Raw genomic sequence first — 21,679 nt, 5'->3', positions numbered from 1 at the left:
TGCAGAATCTGAGGGAAGCCTAGTGAGAACAGAACCGAGTTGTCCTATTGTACCGGCAGACTAGAGTTCTACATCAGAAACAAAGATTTACATTTTTGTAGCACCCTTCACAACCTTAGGTGCCAAAGTGTTTTCAGGCCATTGAAATATTAAATGTGATCAGTATTACAATACAGGAAACAGGGCGGTCAACTTCCCACAAACAGTGATAAGATTAGCATCTGTTTTAGACATGTTGGTTGATTGGTCTGTGCACCAGGGAAAATTTCTGATTTCAGAACTCTTCGTGGATTGAAGCAATTGAGAGCAAGACTCCATGGAGGGTGTGTTGCATTGTTGGAGGTGCACTCTTTCACAGGAGACCTAAATCAAGCCTTCTTTTCATCTCAGGTGGATGTAGAAGATGACATGGCAGAGAAGGAGATTTCTCCCCAGTGTCCTGACCAACATTTATCCCTCAATCAACTTCACTATAACAGATCTCACCATTATGACAGTGTTGTTTGTGGGAGTTGCTGTGCGCAAATTGGTTACTGAGTTTCCTGAATTGAAACTGACTTCACTTTTAAGATAAAATCCATTGACTAAAATTTTTAAGTAAAATGTTTTAGGTGCTCCATGGTTGCTTATAAATGTTCACTTATTTATTCCAAGAAAACAAATAAGATTTACCTGCTGTAGAGCACTTTAATTTGTATTCTAGATAAAGGCACTGTGGGATGTAATGTTATCTAACTTTACAGCAGTGGTTCTGAAGGGGTGAGTCCAATTTTTTACAGTCCATAGCAATTTGTGGGAAGTTTGATAATGTTAAATACTGGTAAGCAGGAAAGTGTTTTTTTCTAGAAGGGTAAATGTAGCACAATTGTTTCCTGCTGATTGCCTGTCTAGCCTGAAATTTTGCCTAAATCTTTCTGTAAGCTGGTTATTTGAGACTGCCTGGTGAATTACAACCTCCAATTGTCAGAGATTGTCCCAAACTGAACATTACGATCAAGGAGACGTCATTGATGGTTGGATGCTAATTTTGTTGTTCTTTTCCTGAAGGTGAGAAAGTTAACTTCTGACAACTAAACTATCATGGTTCCATGGATGGATCCAAATGTACAAATCAGCTACTCTCCCCCCTAGTACCATTCAATTTTTGCAATTGTTCATATCTGACTGTCACAACATTCAAGGCTGTGGGCCAAGTGCTGGAAAGTGGGATTAGTATAGATCAGCCCAGGCTCAACGGGCCAAAAGGTCTCTTCTATGCTTTGAATCTGACAGTCTGCAATACAATGAGTCAGGAATCACTGCTTCTGGTAGGAGCTAAACTGCACTGAATCACGGAATCCCTACAGTGTGGAAGCAGGCCATTTGGCCCATTGAGTCCACGCCCACCCTCTGAAGAACATCCTACCCAGATCCATACCCCTACCCTATCCCTGTAAACCTGCATTTCCCATTGCTAATCCTCCTAGCCTGCACAATTTAGCATGGACTGGAGGAAACTAGGGCACCCAGAGGAAACGCACGCAGACAGGTGGAGAATGTGCAAACTCCACATGGATAGGCAACTGAGGGTCTAATCAAATGCAGGTCCTTGGTGCTATGGGGCAGCAGTGCTAACCACTGTTCCACACTGTTTTAGAAGCAAGATATGTGACAGTCCCAAATACAGGGTAGATTTGCTAACTTAAAATCAGTCTTACATTTGTTGCAACAAGACAGCAGGTCCATGTTGGAGAGTAACTCAATAATCAGTAGGGCAGCTGGAAATATGAATGGGAGGTGACAGCACCTCAGTCCAGAAATGGTCTCCTACTACTTACTTAGAAAAATGTTTCTTTTCCCCAGTGCAGATTTCAACAGCAATTGTCTAGAGTTACCGAAAAAACTTGTTAGGTACCTGCCAATGTCTGGTCAAGGTCCGCGATAAAATCTTCCAGATCCCTTGTGTCTCCAAGTTTGGCTTAAGGTGGGGGAGGAACAAAATCAAAGTTTTTAATGTACAGGTTGAAAATACTCAAAGACAGCAGGCTGTTCAACCCACCTTCCAGGACTATACTAATCCACCAGCATCATCAGGCATATGGTCTTTACCAATATATGAACAAGGAACAGGAAAAGGCCTTTGGCCCCCACATGCCTTTCTACGATTTAATACAATAATGGCTGATCTGATTAGAACCTTCTCAGGGGAAACCAGAGATGGACAATAGATGGCCAGCTAGTGACACCCACATTCTACAAGTGAATAAAAAAAATTCACGCTTCCACATATCCCTGGCAACCTTTCACCCACTTGCTTAACAAAGATCTATCCATCTCAGTTTGAAAATATATTCAAACACTCAGCTACCTTGACAGAAGAGTGTTCCAAAGACTAATGACCCTCTGTCAAGAAAAGAAAAGATTAAACCATGACCCCTAGTTCTGGATTCTCCCACAACACAAAGTATTCTTTCTGCATCTACCTCTGTCAAGACCCCTCAGGATCTTGAATATGTCAATCAAGTTAACTGTTACACTAAACTCCAGTGGATGCAAGCCAATCCTGTCCAACCCTTGCTCATTAAATAACCTGCCCATTCCAAGTACTAGTCTGATGAATCTTCTCTGAACTGCTTGGAATCTATTTGCATCTTTTCTTGAATAAGGTGACCAATACTATACAAGGTATTCTTGATCTAGTCTCAGTGCCCTGAAAAACTGAAGCATGAATTGCCTACAGGTGTAGGGATGTTTTGTCCCAGGAAATAACATTCTATTTACTTTAGTAATCACTTGCTGTGGCTGCATTATTGTCATTTGTAATTCACAAACGAGAGCACCCAGATCCCTTTGCATTCCCAGAGTTCTACTATCTCACCACGTAGATAAATGCTTCTTTTTTAATCTTGAGAAAATACACAATTTCATATTTTTCCCCATTCTACTCTATTTACCACATTCATCCATCACTGGAAAGTTGCAATTACAATGGCTGCTTCAGAATTATGTATGTTAGGGTCCTGCATATAAAAATAAAGCCCAGCCCATTACTGATCTTTTGAACTCATACTACACGTCAACTGTTTCCACATCAGTGACCTCTCTGGTTTGACCTTGTCTGGGAGGCCTCTGGATGGGTGGAAAATGTCCTCAGGCATAATGTGCAAACTCTACTTCCATGTATTATCTTAGTCTTTTCATAGCAGTCCCAGGGGAGATTAGTCCCAGTTGAGAAACCCCAATTTTGCTGAGTTTTATTGAAAGGTCTATGCAAGTCTTAATCATGGACTCACTGGCCTTTGACAAATTCAAACAGTGTATATTTGGATTATCCACCCTTTCCTGCAAAGTCTCAGCAGCTCTGAGGAAATTCCTGGAAAGTAGCAAACTAAGGCTGAAAGCCTCTAACTTCCATTGATTCCTCACAGGGAACATATCCCACGGATACTAACCATAATTGCGAATGATCCAAGACATTTAATGTCATGTGTCTACAAAAGTATGACAGCGAAGTATCTACAGGAGTTGTCAGTTCATTATCCGTAGATATTTTCAAATTAAACTGCCCAGAGATGCTGTGATACAAATTCTTGACAATAAATTTGACCGCATTAAACAAGACAGGCTTCCTGAGAAGGTACTGATCTCAGCCAGGCTTGTGGTGAGAATGACACAATTAGCACAGCCCCATAGTGCATCAACAATGTCAGGCTTTCTGCTCTGATTAGCTTTACCCCTACAATGACAAACAATTCATTGACATGATCAAATTCAGTTGTGATATCTCTATTCCTAAGAGCCTAGCTCACTGTCAAAGTCCTGGCATTGAATGAGATATTGGAAATTTCTTGCAGCCAAGTGTCAGCAGGAGCTGGTCTCCTCTGGAGGGATGAGGAGGAAACTAGAACAGGATTGAGGTGTAGTTCATTGATTGAGTAACTAGTAAACTTGTGTCTGGGTGCATGTGTGAACATAATGCTGCAATATCCCTGGCATCCCTTTGAAAGGTATGCAGTATTTGAGAATCTCATAACCAATCATAACCTGAAACTGGACTAAAAAGATCCTAAATAAGACATAACAGTGTGGAACTGGAGGAGCACAGCAGGCCAGGCAGCATCAGAGGAGCAGGAAAGTTGACGTTTCAGGTCGGGACCCTTCAGAAAATCAGACCAAGTAGATCTCAGAATGAAATCGGTCTCAAATCTAAAGTTGATCACTCGTCTGTCATTTTCAAACTTAATTACAGCACCAAGAGTTTAATTCTTGTTTATAAATCTCTCATTCTGTACTGAGATATCTAATAACTATACTAGTAAAATAATGGGCAAATCAATTTGACAAGTCAGAAAGGGAATTACAAATGTAACCATTAACATCCCTCCACTTACTCCTCAACACCACCCCATCACCAGACAGTACGATACATGCATGAGACTGTCAAACACTTTCGACTCATTTATGTCTCTCTAGCCAATGCTTGACAATCTCAACCTGACCACCAACTCTCAATAGCCTAGCCCTATATTGGGATGCCCACTTTAAAGTCCAATATGGGCATGCTTCTGATGTAATGATCAGAACTGAGAAACCAGCATGTAGTCCATAATGGAAAGCAGATGGACAAGAATAAGGGTAAGAGGTAATAGAGCTGGTACATGATAGAGGGAAATGATAGATTGAGTCACCCTGTATTGCTACATCCACAACACAAGGTGAAAGGAAATGAAAACAGAAACAAGTGAAATCCTGTTTCATCTTAGGGAAAGCAAAAGATGGCCCGATGAGGAAGAGTAGGAGCTTCGACAATAAGAAAAATGGGCATTAAGGAAGGGGGAGTGAAATTTTTGGAGAGAAAGAAGCTCTTTTGAGAAACAGGTAGGGAAAATAAGAAAAACAGCAGAGATGGGAAATAGGGGCATAAACGAAAACAAGACACATACACTCTCTGCTGAATAACAAAGACTGGGTGGAGGGAGAAGTACTACTGCAAAGATATGGATCTTGAGCCCAAGGCATTACAAAGAACAGCTACAATCTCGGCCCGAAACATCAGCTTTCCTGCTGCTTGGCTTGCTGTGTTCATCCAGCTCTACACCTTGTTATCTCAGCTACAATTGAGGCATTAATTTCACATTCATGTATGCACCAACTCTCTGCCGAACCAGTTTCCTGAAGCTGGGGGCATTCCTTCCAGAGCCATAAGTAACATCACAGTGACTGAAACATCATGCCTGCAATGTATCATTCTAGTTTGGAGTCACTCAGGGGGATGAAACAGTATCAGTCATGAACCTGCACTTACAGTTACAGACTGTCTCAGGTATGTAGAAATTACAAAGATTAGAAATGCAATGTATTGATTTCATACCTTTGGATGAAGTTGTATCCACAGAGTTCAGTTTTTCAATGCTACAGTTCAAACTGCTTGCAGAAGATGAGCCTGTACCTGTCAGTAATAAAATCAGACATCTAAGAGCATTGCTTTGATCTGCTGTTTGCCTGGAATCATTTTAGATTAACTGCAAATAACATAGGCCAGCACTCAGTTCACACATCAGACCTCATGGAATCTGCTGTGAAAAATACAGAATAATAGTTTGTCTTTACACGGTTCTCAAACTTTCAGCCCTCAAGATATTTGCTCCTAATCCTACATTAGAAAAAAATTAACCAGTGATACACCATATTGCTATTTATGCATTTTGCTGCATGCAGACAAAATATTATGGTTCCCCAAATTACAAATAGTATTGACTGGGAAGCACTTTGAGACATCTTAAGGTCTTGAAAGTACCTATACAAGCAATATCTTTCATGTCCGGAAATAAAGTGTATATGACTCATTCTTGGCTAATGGACTGTGACTACATACATGAAGTGATACTGCAAAGAAGCACCATGAAGCCAGCCAAAGTCACACATGGTTTTCCCCCTTTCCCAGGAGGAAGAGAAACCAATCACTGTGGTTAGGAATTGTTTTCATTGTCATGGCGTTTTAGTTCAGGCAGATGAAACCATGGATCTGGCATTCCCTCCTGACAATAGATAGTGTACTTTTCACAATCCAATTTCAGATCAAGTTGGCAATTTGTCTTTAGAAATCTACAGGTGCAGAAGATTGTCAAACATGAGACGGGTTGCATATCACAAGCAGAGTCCAAAGATGATTGGGCTGTTAATATGGACTGGTGCAATGAGAGGATAAGGTAATAAACAGGAGCTTCAATATTCATGGGGTAGTTATAGTCTCAATCATTGAGAGAAAACCCTTGGGAGTAGATGGGATGCTGTTTTTATACAATGACTTCAATGCTGAGTAAAATAAAACCAAAGTTGCACCCAATTCTGTCAATTCCTTCATGGGTAGGAAGGGGATCACAATTGTTACCCCATTGTACCCACATGATCAGAATAGCAAGTACATTCTTCATCCAGCACATTCAATTGACTGTTTATCAGCAGGCGACACTCCCACACATGGCTTCTCTCAACCGGGGATGGGTTGCTTCCCCACCCTAGTTCATGTTAGCACGATCAAAACGAATGCCAAGAAAAATGACTTGTTTTATCATAGCAACTTTCACTACCTCAGGATATTTAAAAACACTTTGCACTAATGACGTACTCACTATAGTTCCTATTGTAATAGGAGACATGCAGATGCCAATTTACACAGAACAAACTCTGAGCTGCATGATAATGAGCAGAGAGCCCGTTTTAGAGAAAGCAAAACACTGGGGATGCTGGAAATGTGAAACAGACAATGCTGGGAAAACTCAGCAGGTCTGGCAGCATATGTGGATAGAGAAATGTAGTTAACATTTTGAATCTGGTATTGCTGTTCTTGAGAACTTTTCTAAAGAAATCATACCACACTCAAAACATTAACTCTTTCTCTCTCTCTACTGCTGTGCTCCTCCAGCATTTTTAGTGTTTATTTCTGTTTTAGAGACATTGGTTAAGGAGTAACCATTGGCCAGAACACCAAGAAGAACTGTCCTGCTATTCTTTGAAAACTGCTGTGGGATCTTTTGTATCCACTTGGAGTGCAGATGGGGCATCGTTTAAATGTGTTATTCAACTAGAAGGCACTTCCACTCATAAAACATGGCAACCATATTTGTGAAGTTTCAAAAAAAGCTGTGTTATTGGAAAAAATGCATTACAATAAAAACATTTTCTGTAATAGGAGATTAAAGCTTCAATGGAGTGAAAATATTGAGACAGATTGGAGCTTATAACAGGATCAGTGTAAGTGTCTATCCCAATCCAATGGCACGATATAGATTTTAAACACAAATAGAAACCCAATCCTATCTGAACAAACAAACACTATTAATTTACATTTTAGAACCTATTGTCTCAGTGATATCTGCAAAATGCTCAGTTGCATTTAACTGTTATAATTAAAAGGCAACACTTCCTAGAATAAAACCCACAAACAATTTAAATTCCTGCAGTTAAGTCAAGTCAAGTCGCCATAGTCTTACTAGACCATAGGGCTGCTCTCGTTAGAGAGCACCGGCGGTAGTGATGTAACCTGAGGGCCACCGCACCTCAGGTAAGGGGAGAGGGGTTGAGAAGGAGAGTCCTTCGTGGTAACCTCAGCCAGTGTGGAGATTGAATCCACACTGTTGGCATCACACTGCTTTGCAACCCAACCAGCCAACTGAAATAAACAACCTTCAATATTCCTGAAGCAATGTTGTGTTGACACTTTGCTCCCATACATGGGAGAATATATTTATAGCAAAAAGTGGCACGTTTGGTTTGGTAGGGTAATAAATTTGGGAAAGGCATACAAACACTTTATTTAAATGGAAAGATTAGGACAATCATTTTGTAACGTAGCAGTGGAAAAAAATTTGCTTTGATGTGAGTGAACCATAATGCAGTGATGCTCAGAGCAACCTAAGCAGCTAGCACTGGTTCAAACAAATCCCTGGCAGGCAATCATACTCAGTTCATACTGTTGTCACAGTGAGTGTTATGTTCCAGGTCTAGTGGCCCAGAGGCCTGGATTTAAAATTCAGATGTTAGTACAATCCCCATCATGGCAATTTAAATCTAGACAGGCAAATTTGTAATCAAGAAAAGTAATCAGGAAGCAGTTGGATTATAGCAGAAAAAAGCATCTTATTCCCTGGCTTCTTAAGGATGAAAACTTGCTATCATTATCCTGCCTAGCCTATACATGATTCCAGTCCAATATCAGTCTGGTTGATTTTTGCCAATCTTCCTTAGAAATCTAGCAATCCCTGCAGTTATAGAAAATCACTCAAGAACCACTCAATGCTATTATTAGGGATGGACAATAAATGCTGGCTTTGCAGCAGCATCTACATTCCATAAATATTTTTCCCCTCAAATGGCATGTGTATCCAAAGCCTCTAACGTTGAATTAGATGGAGTACATGGCACAGAAATAGGCCACTCTGCACAGCAGCTTGATGTCAATGTTAGTTCTCCACAGGAGTCTCTTCCCATCCTTTTTAACTAAACCCATCAGCGAATGCCTATTATCCTTTCTCCTCCCTGAGCCTCAAACATCTTTTTACAGATGTTTAGCTCCAAAGAATAGGTTTCTAAATCTACACAGTGACAGTTTTGTGGCTACTTCAGTCTCCTTTACATTCCCCTCAAACAAGCACCCCCTGCTAACTATGCGCCTTCCAACCAAAGTAAAGATTGCCTGGGCGTTGATATTTAGTCAGCCATGAATCCGCAGCATTCTACAAGCACGTGCCAGACCTGAGTGTTTTTCAATGTCAAACTCATGCAATTTTGGCCCCCTTCTGGATTTAAAACAAAAGTATCTGAACTGTGGCTGCAGAATAGAAATCGTCACCCCGCCCCTCCGAGTCTCATGCGACTGTCGAATAATTAGATAAACTCTGCATTACTCACTCTCCGAGTCATCGATTCCACTGTCGGCAGCATTGGTAGCACCCAACTTCTTCATTTGATTCAAGTGATCCTCATTCTGAACACCAGTGTTTGCAGTGTAGGAGAGGTCTTCCACGACTGAATTGAATTCATTCAGGACAGCATCAAACTCATCGTCATCCCACACTGAAAATTTTGTAAAACAAAAACACATTTCACTAAGATCTTTATAGAGAAAAAAAACTAATAGCCTTAGCATGCTCACACTGGCATTAAAAAAGCTAGTGCCTTCTGATATCAAAACAATTTAACTGTGCTTTGTAGGTTCTGTGTTTAAATATATGCCATCATTGAATTTCATAATTCAGTACAGGTACATAACCAATGCTGCCTTTTCAGCTACGCCCATATCTTAAAGGAGTTTTTCTTTAAATAAAAAAATAAAACTAGCATTCATGGTTCAGCGTCAATATCACCCTTGGGTTCAAATCCTGCTCCAGATACATGAGCACACGACAGTCACTGCACTACAATGGGATGCTGTATTCTGAGGCATTGTCTTTCAGATGGTTTGTCAATTTGTTTGTCAAAGGTTGCAGGCACTATTTCAAAGAAGGTCTTCCAAATGTTGCAGGAAACAGAACTCAACCAACATCATTACTTAAAGGTGGTTTCTCATTACCTCAGTTGTCCATAAATCAGAGCAGAAGTCGACCATTCAGTCCATCAAGTCTGCTCCACTATTCAATGGCATGGCTAATTGGAAAACTCTCAATTCCACTTTCCTACCTTATCCCCATACCACTTAATTCCCTGCTAATTAAAAATCCATCTCAGCCTTGAATATACTCAATGACCCAGGCTTGACAGCCCTCTGCAGTAATGAATTCCACTGGTTCACTACCCTCAGAATAAATTCTTCCTCATCTTAAAATATGTAACTTTTTACTCAGGGGAGGCAATGGCCTAGTGGTATTATCGCTGGACTGTTAATCCAGAGACCTGGATAACATTCTGGGGACCTGGGTTCAAATCCCACCACAGCAGATAGTGGAATTTGAATTCAATAAAAACATCTGGAATTAAGAATCTAATGTTGACTGTGAACCAATTGTCAAAAAAAACCCCTCTGGTCCACTAATGCCCTTTAGGGAAGGAAACTCCATCCTTACCTGGTCTGGCCTACATGTGACTCCAGACCCTGGTTGACTCTTAACTGCCCTCTGGGCAGTTAGGGATGGGCAATAAATGCTGCCTAGCCAGTGACATCCTCCTCCCATTAAAAAATACAGAGATGATGCCTTCTGGTCCTAGACTCTCCCACAGGTGGAAACAACTTCTTCGCATCTACCCTGTCAAGACCCCTAAGCTCTTTGGGATTTTGGTGCATCTAAATTGATTGTTACTGTGAAGCAGTTGGAGATGCTCCGAGATCATAGAAAATGATGCTGCTAGAACCAAACTTTTGTCACGGTGGATACGATACAGCCCAAACTTCCAGTATTCATAAATCATACCAGCAGAGAACCCCAACTGATCAACAGATGTCCTTTTTTCTCCCCGCCACCCCCACACACACAGTGCATGACACAAAGCCCTGAATTTTACCATTACCAATTCAAAGATGTGCTGTTTAGGTGGATTCACCATGTTAAATTGCCCGGGGATGTGTAGATCAGTTGGATTAGTCATGGGAAATGCAGGATTATTGGAATAAGGTTGGGGAGGGAATGGGTCTTGATGGGATGCTCTTGAGTCCAGGGCCAAATGGCCTGCTTCCATACTGTAGGGATTCCAAGATTAAAATCCCAGGAAATAGCCAAGATAATAGCTCTCTGCTTTGAGGTAGGAACTGTAAATCCTTCCAGCCTTTCTTAATCAACCCAGGCCAGTCTCATCCAATCTGATTGTTGCTGGTGAATTCCACACAGATTATATGAGGTTTTAAAGTAGCTTTTCTCATCACATCATGAATGAGTACTCAGCACAAGACTTTGTTAATACCCTGCAGCTCTTAACACACAACCTTTACTCTTAATCCAAGATGTTCAGGCAACCTGCAGCAGGTAGCGTGTGTTAGGAGATTAGCAGGTATGTACAACTAGGTTTATTATAGAGTTTGAATCATTCATTCTCAGTAAAAAGGAGTTTACTTTTATGACCAGCATTTATAATTACCATGTTTAAGAGCTGCCTTCTTGAACTGTTGCACTTATTCTTGTGTAGGTACATTGGTCTTGGGGGGGGGGGCGGGGAGGTGCAAGGATTTTGCTTCAGCAATAGTGAAGGGAAGATGATATATTTCCAATGACTTGGATACAGTAAGGACTGCAGATACTGATAATCAATGTGAAGCTGGAAAAAGCCTAGCATGTCAGACAACATCTGACCAGTAGGAAAGTCAACGTTTCAGACTGAAACCCTTTATCAGGACTCACGTTTTATTAGCCTGGGGACCAGCCCTTGTCTGTGAGGTCTGAAATATTCAGATTAGTTGACTGTTTCTGCCCTGATACGCAGGGAGAACCTCTAACTTTCACTCCCGCTTGAGTTTTTCAGATGTGTTCTAGGGCGTGGTTGGCTGCGAGGCAGTTCAACCCTTGTAACCATGACGGTATTAGTATAGTACTGGAATCACATGTGGGTAAAATCCCTCACAGAAACCAATGGGGTTTTATTGTTGGATAATCCCGCAATTTTTTTGCTCAATTTTTCCAGTGTCAGTCCACAAATTACCAGATTCACGATCCCCATCTTGGTCCCCAGGCTAGTAAAGGATAAAGGTAAAATTTTCGCAAACAACGTGAAAAACTACGCATTACTCAGTGAGCTGTGATAACTGAATGTTTCGAGACTGTCGCTTTACAGCAGTAGTGCCTTCCAGTTCTACCACTTGACACGTTCTCTGTTTCTCTCTCCACATTACCCACCGAGGGAGTGAGCGGCAGGAGCCCCCTGGTCCAGAAAGACCAGGTTAAAGCGACGGACTGTGGTTGCAAATTGTAACGCACTTCGGCAGCTGCACTCAGCACCTGGCTCAGTGCCTCGAAATAATCTATCGCTCCGCACGCTGACACATCAAGCACCTACAACCAACGGTTTCCGTCCGCACATAGCGGCATGGGCTGCGAGCAAGTTTCAGCATCACAGCCGGTGGTGATCTCAAGTGCAACGCACCGATACTAATCTCAAACCAGCCCCAGCCCCACCGTGACCATCCCCCCGATCCCCCGCCCCAGCCCCACCGTGACCACCCCCCCCCCCCCCCCCCCCCCCCCCGCCACCGTGACCCCCCCGATCCCCAACCCGACCCCCGATCCCCGATCCCCGAAGCCCGATCCCCGATCCCAGTCAGTGCCAGTTGCATTCTCAGCGCCAATAGCAGTCTAGTTAAGCCCCAGTCCCAGTCCCAGTCCCAGTCCCAGTGCCAGTGCTTGTCTCGTCCTGGTACCAGTCTTGACCTAGTACCAGTCTAGACCTAGTACCAATCCCACTCTTAGTGAGAATGTCAACACAGTCAATCTGGATCTCTTACCGGATTTCATTGTCTCTGATGAACTCATGGTGATCCACGCTGCTTCTCTCAGTGTCTTTGAGGAACTGTACCTTTATCAATTTCATTCCCGCCTATGTAACCCACTCGGGCCAATTAGAGCGCCGGACTGGAATTGACGGATGGACATTGTAGCCAATCAGAGAACGCAAGGGCGGGGCGTAACGTGGATGGCGTCAGAGAAATCTCAATCCAGGAGGGGTTCCCCGGACGTCACGGAATCTCCAGTTGTTACCCAGCAGTTTCCTATTTCAATATAACTTTCAGTCACAATGTAGTCTTTAGGGGCTGAAGGTCTTCCTCTTTTCTTAAGTTTCTATGTTTATCGAATCATTGAATGGTAACAGCAGAGGCAAACGCTATTCACCACATCGTATCCAAGCTAGATGTGTGCAAGAGCAAATCACCCAGTTCAAGTCCCCATCTATTTCTAAGTAGCCTTCCATTCTATTTCATCTTCAGCTCCTTATCCAATTCTATTTCAAAAGCTATTATTGAAGCTGCCTCCACCATATGCTTTAGCAACTGCATTCCAGATCCTGACCATTTTGGTGCAATGTTTTCCCCAGTCTCCTCTGGTTCTCAGATAACAAGATGTAGAGCTGGATGAACACAGCAGGCCAAGCAGCATCAGAGGAGCAGGAAGGCTGATGTTTTGGGCCTAGACACTTCTAGGTCCGAAACGTCAGCCTTCCTGCTCCTCTGATGCTCCTTGGCCTGCTGTGTTCATGCAGCTCTACACCTTGTTATGTCAGATCCTCCAGCATCTGCAGTTCATACTTCCTCTGGTTCTCAGCTCTTTTGTCAATGGGAACAATTTCACCCTACCTACTCTGCTCAGGCATACTATTATGAGCAACTCTGTCAAATCTCCTTTCAAAATTCTCTTCTGGAGAGAGAACAGTCCCATTTTCTCCAATCTATCCACTCAACTGCAGCCCTCACGTCCAGGCCAATTGTCAATATTTTCTGCACCATCTCAAAACCATTCACTTTCTTCCTACAGAATTGGACAGAATATTTCAGCTGAGTCTGAACCTGTGACTTATAAAGGTACACAACAATCGATTTGTTTTTGTATTCAGTGCCTCTCCTAATAAAGGCAAAGATCTTGTGTGCTTTAGTTACTACTCTCTCAACCTGTCCTGTCACCTACAATAATTTGTACAATATTTCCAAAGTTTCTCTGTTCCCGCTGTTAGAATTGTATCCTTTATTAATCCCTCTTCTTTTTCTTCCCTCAAAAATGCATATATTCACATTGGTCTGCATTAAATTTCATCTGCTGTATATCCATTCATTACACCATACTGCCTATGTCACCTTGAGGTCTATTATTATTATCTTTGTAGTTCACAATACTTCAAACTCTTTTGTAATTTAAGATCTGTGGAATATACACCCCAAGACATTAATTTTGATCAGAGAAGCATTGATCCTGTTCCAACCCCTTGGGAATCTCCTGCATTCTGAAAGACAACCATTCACCATGCCGCTCTGTACCTGTCATTCATCCAATTTGGTCTTCATCTCATTTTATTCCATGAGCTTCAATATGGTTGAAAAGCACGTAAAGTAGCACTTTATCAAATGCCTTTTAGAAGACCACATATATTACATCAAAGACATTACCCTTATCTTCACACTCTCATCATCAAAAACTGAATCAAGTTAGTTAAACACAATTTCCCTTGTTAAATCCCTAATGGCTTTCCTTAATTAGCTCACATTTTGCAAGCAAATGCTAATTTAGTCTCAGATTATATTCCCAAGAGTTTTCCCATCATTAACAGAGTGGCTTGTTGTTGTATTTATAATTACAATCTCTTTGGAACAAAGGATGCAAGCTTCACAATTCTCCAATTATACGCATCTCCCCTAAATTTTTGAGGCAGGGTTGGAACATTATGGCCAAGGACTCCACAATTTCCTTAGCTACTACCCTGAATATTATCAAATGCATCTAATCCATTCCTGATGAATTATCAACATTAAGTTGCTTTTCAGACTGCAGGAAGTTCCCAAGGGGTTGAATTAGGATCAATGCTTCTCTGATAAATATTAATGTCTTGAAGGCGTGTAGTCCACAGTTCTTAATCAACATTACGGGTTTGATGGTGGGTTTTTTCAAGGGCAGCACAATGGCTCAGTGGTTAACACTGCCTCACAGCAGCCTGGACCCGGGTTTAGTTCCAGCCTCGTGTCTGCGTGGATTTCCTCTGGGTGCTCTGGTTTCCTCCCACGGTCCAAAAATGTGCAGGTTAGGTGGATTGGCCGTGCTAAATTGCCCATAGTGTCCAGGGATGTGTAGTTTAGGTGGATTAGCCATGGGAAATGTAGGATTACAGGGATGGGGTGAGTTTGGGTGGGATGCTTTTCAGAGGGTCAGTGTGGACTCACTGGGCCGAATGGCTTGCTTCCACATTGTGGGGATTCTATGATTTTTAGTTCAGCCTGCCTTTTCAGTAAAACCACTCAGTCATTCTTTTAGCTCTTATAATACCTCAAACGCTTCCTACCTCATTGTGATTTTGAAGTATTTTTCCCCTTGGCAAAAACTGATATAAAATTCTCATCTTGTCCCTAAGCTACGCCATCTGCCACCATGCATAAGTCTCCCTTTTGGTCCATAATCAATGTTAACTCTGGTTCTCTCACCACAGATGTTGCCAGACCTACTGTGTTTCTCCAGCATTTTCTGTTTCAGATTTTCAGCATTGGCAGTATTTTATCTTTGCTCCTCATTTTACTGTCCATTTACTATTTATTTGTATGTAGAATATCCTTGGATTCTATTTTATGTTAACTCCCAGCCTCGTCTTGTACTTTCCCTTTGTTTTCCAATTTCTTTTTTTTTACTTCCTCCTTCAGTACTGTTGTCTCTTGGGCAATTGAGGCAACAGATACTGGCAGCATTGGAAAGATCATAATCCATTAACAAATAAAGAAAATCTCAGTCTTGTTATCATCATAAGACCACTAGTTGTAGAAGCAGAAGTCTGCCAGTTGGCCCAACAAGTCTGTTCCACAAACAATGAGATCATGGCTGATCTGATAACATTCAATCTCACGTTCCTGCCTTTTCGTCATTACCCTTGAACCCCTTGTTGATTAAAATTCTGTCTGTCTTGCATTACTGACATAACATCAGCTGTACAACCCTTTCTCAAATTCATCTTACTTTCTACCATTTAATTCATCATCTAAGGGCTCTGGCTTTGTTTGTCCTGTTGCCTCCTCCCATCCCCCTAATAGAGACATATTGTAACATTACGGTACAATTTAGCCCGCCGACTGTTGATTCAAATTTACCTGGGTCAGATTAAATTTCATAGCCATTGGTACTGGTCCTCCTTCAATAATATTCTTTTACTCTGGATTGTTCCTTTTTTATACCTCATTTAAGACTTGTAATACTATTATAACTGTCTTTGTTTTTTTAACTTTCATCTGCCTTCTTCTTTGCAGAAAATGCCAGCATTCTATTTTCCTTCTTAGTTACTTGTTGTACCTGCATGCTAACATTTTGTGTTTCACCTTCAAAGACACTCAGATCCCTCTATACCGCTCCATTCTGTAATCTCTCTCTGTTTAAATAATACTTTGCCATTCTGTTTTCTTACTGAATTGCTAACTTCACATTCCCCCACATTATACCGTTACAATCCAGCTGATGTTGCTAGTTGATAAGTCAGATCCTGGTATGAAATCTGGCTTGATAAAACATTTTTTTAAACATTTTAATACAGCAATCATTCACTGGAGCATAGGCACACAAGGCTGTAGATTTTCTTTAACAATAAACCAAACAGTTATTACACAATAATTAAAAAAACAAATGATCTAAATATAAATCACAGTTTGTAAGTTTCTAAAACATACAGCAGAACAAAGTCTTACCTATAACCCAATGCCACCACTTTAAAGTGAGTTAGAGCCAAAGAAATTATTCTTTAACATCAAATTTTTGGGTTTGACTTAACTGCTTCATTCCCAGTTTTGTCCCATGAACTGTGTGGTATTCTTAAATAAAAACGCATGAAATAGAAAGCTTTCTCAGTCTTTTAATAATCTGCAGATTATTCCTGCTCTGAAAGTTCCACAGCTGAATGGTTTCACCAAGATAACTGAGCTTTCCCTGTATTGTTCCCTTTGATTTCGTAACTCATGTCAAGCAACCACAGAATTGATTTTCCCATTTTCCGCACAGAAAATTTGATTCGTATTCACACTGTCTTGGACTGAAGTGATATCCTTGACACCCATATCTGCAGGATTTTAAGTTTGTGGACATTGAGTCTGAGGTAATCATCATATCTCAGTTTTTGTAAATATCAAGACAATAGTAAGTTCTGGTTCTATAAGTTATCTGTTATATCCTGATGTTTCTTCTGTGGAAGGCTACCTGAAAGAGCATTTACATTTTAATGACTTTCCCACAGACATGTCCAAACATGAGTTAGCCCTGTCCATCCAAAAAACATAAATGATCTCCATACCCACTGAAATCCATTTTGTCAAGGGAAATTGTCCATATCCTGTATTCCTTTAAAAAATTAAAATTTGATTCATACGTTCATAAGCATATGATGCTATTATAAACTGTTCACTTTTATCACTGCGCTTAGTACATTCTCAAAGAACTCTAGAAATCTGTCATACACAGTTTCCTGTTCGTGAAGCCATGTTGACTCAGTCTGATTCTATCATGATTTTGCAAATGTCCTTCTACCACTCCCTTAATAAGGGATTTCAATATTTCTTCAAAGGCATTAATTGGTCTAACAGGGCTACAGATTCCTGTTTTCTGACTCCATCCCTTCTTGGCAGGATTGTGTTTTCAGTTTTCTGATCTGCTGAGACATTTCCAGAATCTATAGCATTCTGAAAGATGCACTTTCCACATCAACTTTCTCTGCAGCCATTCCTTAACTGACCTGAGGATGCAGACCATCAGATTCCAGAGACACTTCAACCTTAAATTCAGTCAGTTTGCTTATTACATTATCATTTCTGACAATTATTGGATCAAGCCCCTTCCTTCCTTTTACCACCTGATTTTCTACTATTAGTGGGCTGCTTTTAGTGAATTTTACTGTGAGACCATATAAAAAATATTCATCCAAAGTCTCTGCCATTTTCTTGTTTCCTATTATTAATTCACTGTTTTCATCCATAAAGGAGCAACACTTACTTTAGTTACTTTCTTCCTTTATATACATTTGTAGAGGCCCTTATTTGTTTTATATTCCTTGCTGCTTAATCTTAGAATGCTTTATCTGCAATTTTAGTTATCCTTTGATGGTTTATAAAATTGATCTTACCCTCTGGTCTACCTCTAATCATTGCCTAATTGTATGATTTTTCTTTCAATTTGATGCCAATCCTTAGTTAGCCACAGATAGTCAATTTTTCTAACAGAGATTCTCTTTTACAATAAAGTATATCTTTGTTACGTATTAGAAAATGCCTCCTTATATATCTGTCACTGTTTATTTACCACCTTACTTTTGAATTTATTTTTCCATTCCTTTGTAGTCAATTCTGTCTTTGTCCCTTTGTAATTGGCTTTATTTAAATGTAACACATCAGTTTCAGATCAAGTTTCTCACCCTTAAATTGTATTTGAAATTATATCATGTTATGATTACGTACCCCGAGAGGATCCTTTCCTGTGAGATTAATATTTAATCCTATCTTGTTAAGCAATACCAGAAACGAAAAACAACCTTTCTCTTGATTGATTCTACAAGGAATTGTTCTAAGAACCAGTGCTGAATACACTCCAGGAACTAGAGATCAAGGCTACTTTTGCGATTTGATTTGTCCAGCCTATGTGAAAGTTACTGTCATGCAATTTTATTTTAGTTCCTTTATTAAAAGCTCGTCTTGTTTCTTGATTTAGAATTTGTCTTACAGTATAGCTATAGATACAGAATACTCATAATACAGACTACTCCCACCAGTGACTTATTCCCTTTGTTATTTATTATAACCACCCAATCCAATTCTTTGTTTTGAACCTTCACATCAAGATAATTTCACTCTACTCCACTGATCTCATCTTTCAATACCACAGCTACTCCACCTCATTTGCCTTTCTTCCTGCCCTTCTAAATATCTCTCAATAGTCAGGTCTCAGCCTTGGTCATTTTGCTATCGTGTCCCTATCATCTTCCCTTACTTGGGCAGTATTAGATTGTGCATGCTTTTCTTTTGATGTCACCTTTGGGTTATTGTTATGCATAATAAGTATTGATATTTCCTTTCTCTTTCAATTTCTAAATTTCCCTCACCTGAACCCACTGTGATGAAAGTTCAAAATTTATGTTCATTATTTGGGAACTTGGGCTCCAAGATGGAGGAAAAATTGATTTTAGTCTTTAATTTTGTGAAAGTCTAATTTTTTTAAAGATTAAAAAGTCATTTTGAACTCGGAGTTAAAAAAATTATAGGAAATCATGCAATTTTCGATCAATGATCAGCAAACCGCTTGAGAGATAATTGCTGAGGTGTTTTGACTTACATTTACAACCCAGACAGAGGGTGAAGGGGAAGAGGCAGATTCCTGCAGAGAAAAGAGGTCCAAAAAAGCAGTAGCATTGTTAGTAATAGTCTCCAAGTAGTCAGAGCTGGACAGAAGTCCTCATTTGCTTAGAAGTCAGTGAAATGACACTTTAGAGCAGAAGGTCATGGAAGTGTCAAAGCAGGAGTCGTCCAACAGGGCTATTGAAGAGATGAGTTCAGGGAAAACATGTTAAGGAATATGTAAGGTGGGTTAGCAATTCATTTTAAAGTTCTAGGGAAGATACATTATCTAAAGCATGCAACATCAAAAAAAGACACAGAAACTTCCTGAAAGGAAACAGCCATGCTAGCTAAGCAAGAAGCTTGGGTGACTATTCACTGACATCTGTGTGTCTGTAAGTATACTGCTGGGGTGAAGGGAATGAATATTTCTTTCCAATATTTGTAATGAAATCATTCCAAAAATTGTTGCACAGTGCAGTATTGTTTCGTGTAATAAACTTCTATGTTTGTTTGTTTAATGTGAATTGATAGTCTCTTGTGAATATGTTCTGTGATTAACCTCCCAGGTAAACAAAAAGAAAAATAAAACTTATAATCCAACAAATCATGTTGCTCTCTGGGATCTGACTTGTCCAGTATTGCCATCAGCTGGGTTCATAACAAAAACTTGGACCCAAATGGGATCAATATCCTCGAATTTAAGAAGGATCTATGAATCTTCAAAACTGTGTATGTGGGTAGGAAGCAGAGTGACAAAAGAGTTGTTGTAAAGTACACAGGTTGAAATTTCAAAATGGCTTTGACCATTGTCAAGACTATTATGGGAGTAAGAAAATATCACGGTGGATTATTTCAAATCTGTGATGAGGGTTAAACTGAGAGGGTTAGCGGTAAAGTTGGAGGTAGAGATAAAAGCAGGATGAGATGCTTGAAGTGATTTTCCGTCATTTAGTGTTAAAAAGAGGAAAACTGAAATTGAAGTGTCACTGCTGAAATTAGTTAAGATATAGTTGGAAATGAAGAAAAAAAAAGACCTTGAATGGGAGGAAAAAGGATAAGGAAGGGATATTGAAATAAGAAAGTTTGAATTGGAAAGAGAGAATAAAAAAAAGGATGTAATAGAAACAGAAATGGATTTTAAAAATCTTGAAACCAAAGGTGAAAGAGAACTCAGACAACATGACATGATTAGCAAAAACTTGGAACGATGGAAGAAAGACAAAATAGTGGTTCTACAGATGATTGTGATTCCAATGAGGGATTAGATTTAACTAGAAATTTTCATTAACTGATAACATTTGCAGAGGATGGAGTTGAGATATATTGCACTTCATTTGAAAGGAAAGTGATAAAGTTGAATCGGCCAAAAGATGCTTGAACGCTAGTACTACAAATTTTGCTCATTGACACATCTATGTATATGTACACTAGTTTTTCAGAAAAGCAATCTGCAGATTATGAGCCATGTATTCAGCCCTCTGGTCTTTTTCTACCCTGAAGCAATTTACTTTTAGTTGAGGCAGGAGTCCAGAGTTGACTATCTTTACGTTTGTGTTTTATGATTCAGTTTCTAGCGGCTCATGTGCTCTTGAAAGAAGCTCTCACATCAGTTGTAATTACTTGGATTATGACAGCTCAATCTTTCTGCTCCCCTTTCAAGTTTCTCTCAACTCCTTGGGAGAAATCTTTATCTTTAGCATTAGGAATGTGATACAACCTTTGTGAGTTACAAACTTAACTACAGAGAGCTTAACCTATCGCCAAACTATACTATCCACTTCAAATGACTACAGCTTGTTCTATTTCCCTTAATTAAAAGGGCCCCTGTACAAGATGCTACAGTCAGTTTCCTCATCTTCCTTGCAGTCCTTGTTCCTGAACACACAGTCTTCAAAGACCTAGAACCTCACCAGCAAATGTAAGGGCTGAGCCTTCCTTATTGTTACTTGTTGAATCACAAATACCTGCTTCGCTCATAAACAAAAGCTGTTCCTAACCACAGACAATCTCTGGAGTACTTAACTTAAGATCAAGGCAAACCTGACCAAGAAACGCAATTGAACAATTTTCAATTGCAAGTATCTATCTCCAATGTATATACTCGACCGTGGTTCCAACTTGCCACAACAGGAAAGGGAACTAACTGTAGGAGTGATTGGGGAATGGATAGTTAGGGTGATAGCTTCAGATCTCTGTAGCTGAGAGTGTGACTTATGAAGGTTGTGTTGCATTTCTGATGCCAAACTGCCCCAGGGCTTCAGAGCAACTTAGAAAGGGAGAGGAAAGATGCGGTTGCCTATGCGCTTTACCCTATGTAGTTGTGATCTGCAGAAGATAAAAATTGAGTAAGATTAGTGTACTTATGAGTGAACCAGCATTAATGTTGCTCCACTTGGAATGCCATTCAAGAGCTGCCTCATTATGTAATTAGGTGATCCTACCTTCTAAGGTGTGAAAACAACCTGACCACAAACACATTCTGCTATATTTTGTTCTTGTGGTCAGCACCAAATATGCTTCTGTTACCTGAATACAACATGAAGAGGAAGTCTCCCACATCTCCCGCACCTCATCCCTCACACCCCGTCCACGCAATAAGAACCAAAAAAGAATCCCCCTCAGCCTCACGTACCACCCCACCAACCTCCGGATCCAACGCATCATCCTCCGACACTTCCGCCATCTGCAATCCGACCCCACCACCAAAGACATCTTTCCCTCCCCACC

General features: G+C 40.4%; 1 protein-coding gene across 1 annotated transcript in view; it reads right to left on the bottom strand.

Annotated features, from left to right (window-relative positions):
• Positions 1-12,511, bottom strand: part of LOC109919470 (regulator of cell cycle RGCC-like) — a 13,617-nt gene extending 1,106 nt beyond the window's left edge. Inside the window, exons 1-4 of the mRNA XM_020519484.2 lie at positions 12,404-12,511; positions 8,890-9,054; positions 5,351-5,428; positions 1,895-1,957 (exon numbers count right to left, since the gene is read on the bottom strand). Coding sequence (XP_020375073.1) covers positions 1,895-1,957; positions 5,351-5,428; positions 8,890-9,054; positions 12,404-12,431 — 334 coding nt within the window. The 5' untranslated portion in view covers positions 12,432-12,511. The remainder of the gene's footprint in view (positions 1-1,894; positions 1,958-5,350; positions 5,429-8,889; positions 9,055-12,403) is intronic.
• Between the last annotated feature and the right edge of the window lie 9,168 nt (positions 12,512-21,679).

The sequence above is a fragment of the Rhincodon typus genome, chromosome 14, assembly GCF_021869965.1.
Source record: "Rhincodon typus isolate 14 chromosome 14, sRhiTyp1.1, whole genome shotgun sequence".
Classification (NCBI taxonomy): domain Eukaryota; kingdom Metazoa; phylum Chordata; class Chondrichthyes; order Orectolobiformes; family Rhincodontidae; genus Rhincodon; species Rhincodon typus.
The sequence above is the reverse complement of the archived record's forward strand: the minus strand, read 5'-3'. Positions and strand labels throughout refer to the sequence as shown.